This window comes from Polistes fuscatus, unplaced genomic scaffold (assembly GCF_010416935.1).
Source record: "Polistes fuscatus isolate 324 unplaced genomic scaffold, CU_Pfus_HIC Scaffold3, whole genome shotgun sequence".
In the NCBI taxonomy this organism is placed as follows: Eukaryota; Metazoa; Arthropoda; class Insecta; order Hymenoptera; family Vespidae; genus Polistes; species Polistes fuscatus.
The window spans coordinates 10,113,719-10,119,645 of NW_025113107.1; the positions used below are offsets into that span (position 1 = coordinate 10,113,719).

A 5,927-nucleotide genomic window follows, 5' to 3' on the forward strand; every position below is an offset into this window, starting at 1 on the left:
AAAAAATGGTTCAGACAAACCAAGTAATTTAATAATGGTAGGATAAACTTTCGTGTCAGTCCTAATCCACAAGCACGCTATAGGAACATGACCATCTAATATAATACTTATCAACCTGTTCTAACGGAGGACGAGCTAGGCCAACTGGGAGTTCTTCGATTATCCGTGCTAACCAAGAAAGAGCAAAGGTTGTGTTCTTCGGTAGTCTGCGCGACGGAATGTCGCCATGATATTGGCGAACTTGCTGACGCATGCGTCGCTTTTCTCCAGGTCTGGTCTTTGCAATTTTGGAATCTTGTCAACAAACATTCTTCGTGTCAGATCCTTAACTTGTAAGCTATCGAGGTGTTCGCGTGGTGCAAACGACGATTACCTGCATTTCCTGTCTTTTTTTCGAATTCTAATTCTCTCTTTCTCTCTCTCCCTCTCTCTCTCTCTCTCCCTCTGTCTTTCCCTCTCTCTCTGTTTTTCTCTTTTTCTCTGTCTCTCCTTGATTTCATGAAATTAAATTAGGTTCGATCATGAAATCGAAGAGGAAGACACATCCGCTTGCATAACGCTCTTGCACGCAGTGTTTTCGCAATCGTCCTCGTAGTTTGCTGTCTCTCGTGAATACTTTCTAAAAGATCTTCCGGACACGCGCGATAATGAAGGATCAAGAAGAATCTGAGCCTACATCTCCAATCTCCGAGACTACGTGCAAGAGGTATTTGTTACATACATCCATCGTAATCAATTAAGATATATACAAAAAATTATAAGAATGTACGTATATGTTAATAATATACTATTTTAAATGATAATTGTTTATAACAAACAGCATCGGTTTTCAACGCATCGATCTCGTATTGGATCATCCTCAGAAAGTGTATTACAGTGGAAACGAAATTACTGGGAAAATTAATTTGTATCTTGACGAGCCGGTTGACGCGATCGGTAAGTCGAATCTTTTTTCTTTTTTGTAATTTATTTATAAGCTTATTTAATCGAATAATATTTCTTAATGCAAAATTCGATCATGTTCGTTGCCCCAATACCGAAAGATTTATAAATCCGTAGAAAGATATTCCACTCGATATCATCAATTCGATCTCGACATTCGTATCTATTAGAAAAAGATAAGGATCATTGAGTTTAAAAATAGATTTGATACGTAAAATAAAAAAGAGAGATGCGATTTATTGCATTGCTATCGCATTAGTATCATAACGAAAATCTGTAAAATCCATATCGCGACGTGTTATACGTATCTATTGTCTGAACGATTTACGATTTAAACGATATTTTAACAACGTGAAAGCAATTGTTCTATTTATACAAGATTTGTTTACACTTGCCCTTATCCCGACTATAAAAATCTTCTTTTCTGTCGTGTAGAACGCGTGCCAAATCTATTATCGATCATATTGCGTAACGAATGACCTAAAATTTCTAAGTGATGTTACATACATACATAAATGCACACACGAACGATTCTATGTATGACCACTGATATCTACAACGTTGATTTTTAGGATTGGAAAATTAGTTTCAGCATCACGTGCGATATTTCTGTATTTGATTTCGCTTACAATTAGTATGCTTCGCGAAAACTCTTTAATATCTTTACTATCGATCATACAGTTTTCGATCTTTTTCATCGATCGATCGTTTCCATTAAGACTGTCTCCATTCTCCAGGAATCCGTCTAAAATGCAAAGGAGAAGCCCAGGTGTATTTTACCGATCGATCGGCAGGAATAAGGCGCAAATTCTCGTCGGGTGAAAATTATTTGCACGAGGAGATCTATATCATAGGAGGTAAACGCTTTTGTCTTGCATATAAAAAGAAATTCAATTAATTTTTCTATTTCAATTATTATCATACAAACGATTCTAAGAATAGACAAATTAATACGATATAAATAAATAAATATGATTTAATATTTTAATATTTTTCATTTTGATTTTTCTCTATTATTTTTCTTCTATTATCTTTTTCTCCTCGAGTTAAACTTATTTTATATTTTTATATTAATGTGACAAAAACGTCTGCAAACAGACAGAAACGCAAAGAACACGATAACCGAAGGCGTCTACCCGTTCAGCCTGACACTTCCGGAAAACTTACCGTGCAGCTTCGAAGGCCGCTACGGACGTGTGCGCTATTCAATTAGGGCATTGTTGGACATAACGAGCGTCTATCGGTTTTCCACCAATATTATTCCATTCACAGTAGCACCCACCCTCGACCTTAATCGAGATTCTCTCGCACCGGTGAGTATGAAACTGTAAATGTGCGCTACCGTATCTTAGATTCGTGCAGTGTCGATCCCCTTTGTTCTTTCTCAACGATTTTTGAACGTACGTATTTCTTTTTTAGTATATTTACATATAAAGATTTCTAAAATATATTTATATTTATTTAAAGCTACCCGTCAGCGAGAAACAGTCTAAAGTTTACATGGGTCAAACTGAATCACTTAACATGTCGATGTCACTGCCAGTAAGAGGCTACGTTCCAGGACAAACTATACCAATTCAAATATTGTTAAAAAATTATTCGAATGTAATTGTTAAAAAATTACGAATTGTCTTTAAAAAGGTAGAATAATATAAACTTTTTCTCGATGAAATAACATTAATGTAATTTTGTAATTATTTTATTTAATTTCAGGTTATTATGTATCATGCTACAGAGAAATCTAGGAAGCATAAGGAAATAGTAGTTGAAATCGAACAACCGATCGACAAAAATTGTGAATCGTACGACATCGTGTTTGACGTACCGGCTGTGCCACCAACTGGAATGATTCATTGCAATATCATTGACGTTTTATATACCCTTAAGGTAAGTTAAAGCTAATCAAATAGAAGAGTAAATTAAAAGATAATAAAATTAATAGGCCGAAGCTTGCGTCGACGTGAGCGAATGGTACTACAGAATGTTTCAAAAAAATTTAAAACTCCGAACAAACGTGATAGTTGGTACAATACCTCTTAGAAATTACGAAGATCCACAAAATACATTATCAATGCCTCTTAATACTTTTTCACCAAATGTTATAACTACTTCGGAAGCATCTTATTTAAATGAAAATGAGATTTCAACGAAGGAGATAGGAGAAACGAATCAATCAGAAGTAATCTGTAAGTGTTGTCGTTTGTAAATTTTATGCAACTTACGATTCGTTACGAATGCAACATGACGTTTATCATATTGTTATTGTTATTGTCTTTCTTAGTGCCAGTTTACGAGAAAAGTCAAATATATCGATCTTCAAAACCGGACCGAGACGATCCCACAGGAGATGATGGTGACAGCGATGGAGAGGTAAAACCATACTCCCCTGTGTACCGTGTATACAAATTTAAAAGTTCAACCAAAAGGAAGGATGCTAACTAAAAACGAGTTGAGTGCCAGTTAACGGTAAACAGTAGTAGTACCCTTTGCTTCGTTGCTTTATACGGTCGACGTTATGTTACTACGATATGAGAAATTGTAAACAGAGAACCGAATATTACATTTAAAATGCAAAATGTATTTGCAAAATAATTCAATTCAACTTATATTTTTTTTTATCGTCTAATATAAATCTGTCATCGATTTATTCATAATGAAAGTAAAATAACATTGGAAAGTACGATACAAAACGACCAAGTATTTTTAATACTTCTAATGTAAGTATCGAGATAACAAATACGCCCAGTGAAATTTGGAAACCCATTGGGACCAGACCACGGAATCGTTAAAATGTCATTTTTCAAACTTTACAGCGAACTCATGTTGTATGTATAAAAATTAGAAACTGATCAAACTTCAAAAATTTACGTTTGATATGGATGGAAACTTGTATAAAAAAAAAATATACATATACAATAAACAAACATGATATACATTGTGTTATCTATACTAATTCAAATTTTACGTAAAAATTATATCTTGTTTTTATCTATTCGCAACATATATCTCGATCCAGAGATTCTTTTCTAACAAACTCAAAAATGAGAACTGTATTATACAATTTACATAACCCAATCGAATATACCGTTTACAATATCGAATTGAAAACGAAATTGGAGAAAGAAATTGAGAAGATCCAATTTATTCGCGTATAGGTAGAGATGTCTATAGAAAGACATATAACAATTTTTCAATGGAGAACCGATGAATCGGACTATGAGAGTCTGATGATCACGAGAGGCGATTGATCTGTTACCATTAAAGTTTGTTATCGAATATGAATGTCTAATCAGATTATTCTTGAAATCAAAACATTTCAAATATCCTCGAAGACAACTGTAACATCGAAAGTAAACATTCGAAGATTTATTTATAAATCAATATTGAATTATTAAATCAATATTGAAATTCATGATCAAAGATGTTAGATATAGAAGAAGGGACACTGAAACTCTAACCGGAGAAGCTCGACTGTTGACGATTCCTTTGACTACAATCTAATTGCATAAATACATAGATCCATCTACGAACTAGAAAACGCTCTGTCCTTCTCTCTCTCTCTCTCTCTCTCTCATCCACCCCTTTCTCCTCATTCTACATTTCCTGACATTCCGCAAGCACTTTGAAAGACCACATCAGAGCTGATGTACCTCCTGAATATTGATCTTAATCATAGTAGTCCGGTAGCAAGAGTCATCGTAATTTAGTGGTGATTAAACGTAACCAAGTTCATTTGCAAAGTCAGACAAAAGACGGTGACGAAGAAAGTAAGAGAGAGAGAGAGAGAGAGATAGAGAAGGTGATGAAGTAGTCGAAAGGACGCGAATCGAGGCATCGATCTTTCCTCTTGCCTCGGGTAACACGGGTTATCTTTCTCGATATACATGTTCTCTTCTACCGAAATCGCCCTAAGCGCAGAGGCCACCTAATTAAAAGTTCGTACCAGTTCTCGGGCAGTCACGAACCTAACTCCTCTATCCTGCGCGTCATCCTTCAGAATCGTCCAAGAATGAATTTCCGTTAGAAACAGTCCTTCTCACAAAATTTCCATTTCTCCACAGCAACTCTCACTCTCTCACTCTCTCTCTCTCTTTCTTTCTCTCCTGTAGAAAAATTTCTCCCGTTAAATCCGAACTTTCAACCGTTTCTTCGATTTTCCTCTCTGTCTCGTCTCATCCTTCGACTTCGTTCGGCTCGGTTAAAGACGAATCGAGACATCGATCTTTTCCTTTCCTCTTTCCTTTCCTTACCTTACCTTTTCTTTTCTTATCCTTTCTTCTTCCTCTTCGTTCTCTTTACTCTTAGAAAATAAGTTGGAACGGTAAGTCGTTTGTCACTGATTCCAGTTTAATAAAATATCTAATCAATTCTCTAATTACCCATTTGAAGTTAATAAAAATACGAATGAAATATTATATACATATTAGTTAACGAAAAAAGTTCATATTTATATATTAATTATCTCTATTGATTAAAACGGTACGAGGTTTCTTAACCAAAGAATATATTCTATGTTATGATATTAGATAACCAAACAAGTTCGTTACATTTTAATCAATAAAGATAATTGGTGTATAAAAGACATAATCTTTCTTGGTTACCTAATATGTGTGTACTTATAAGTAATATATAGTTCATTCTAATATATTTGTTTTCCTCATGCATATTTCGCCTTAATCCTATATATAGAAATATATCTTCTAAATTAATTTCAAACAAACAACTTTCTTATATTTGCCGATCAATGACTAAAGTTTTCTCCTAGTTTCCTATAAGCGTTGCGCTACAGAAAAATAAGTTAGCAAAGATTCACGTTTCAATTGGATGTTATAAGACGAATCTAATTATCACGGTAATAATACTTTTCTCCGAGAAAAGATAATAAATATTCATCATCTTTCGTATCATTCTTTTCTGACATTTTTTTTTACAAGAGAATACTATGATAATTCGTTAAACTTAACAAAGAAATGATTTATAAAAAC

General features: G+C 34.2%; 1 protein-coding gene across 2 annotated transcripts; it reads left to right on the plus strand.

The window, feature by feature from the left end:
- Positions 1 to 316: 316 nt before the first annotated feature.
- LOC122519454 (arrestin domain-containing protein 17-like) lies at positions 317 to 3,901 on the plus strand. Of its 2 annotated transcripts, none has more exons than XM_043638884.1 (8): positions 317 to 706; positions 821 to 936; positions 1,680 to 1,799; positions 2,041 to 2,255; positions 2,410 to 2,583; positions 2,656 to 2,829; positions 2,885 to 3,128; positions 3,224 to 3,901. In XM_043638884.1, exons 1-8 carry the CDS (start codon positions 648 to 650, stop codon positions 3,382 to 3,384), a joined length of 1,263 nt encoding a protein of 420 aa, XP_043494819.1. In that variant the 5' UTR covers positions 317 to 647; the 3' UTR covers positions 3,385 to 3,901. The 2 variants fall into 2 exon arrangements, with proteins under 2 accessions (XP_043494819.1, XP_043494820.1); XM_043638885.1 differs by having other exon boundaries at positions 2,410 to 2,547.
- Positions 3,902 to 5,927: the final 2,026 nt, after the last annotated feature.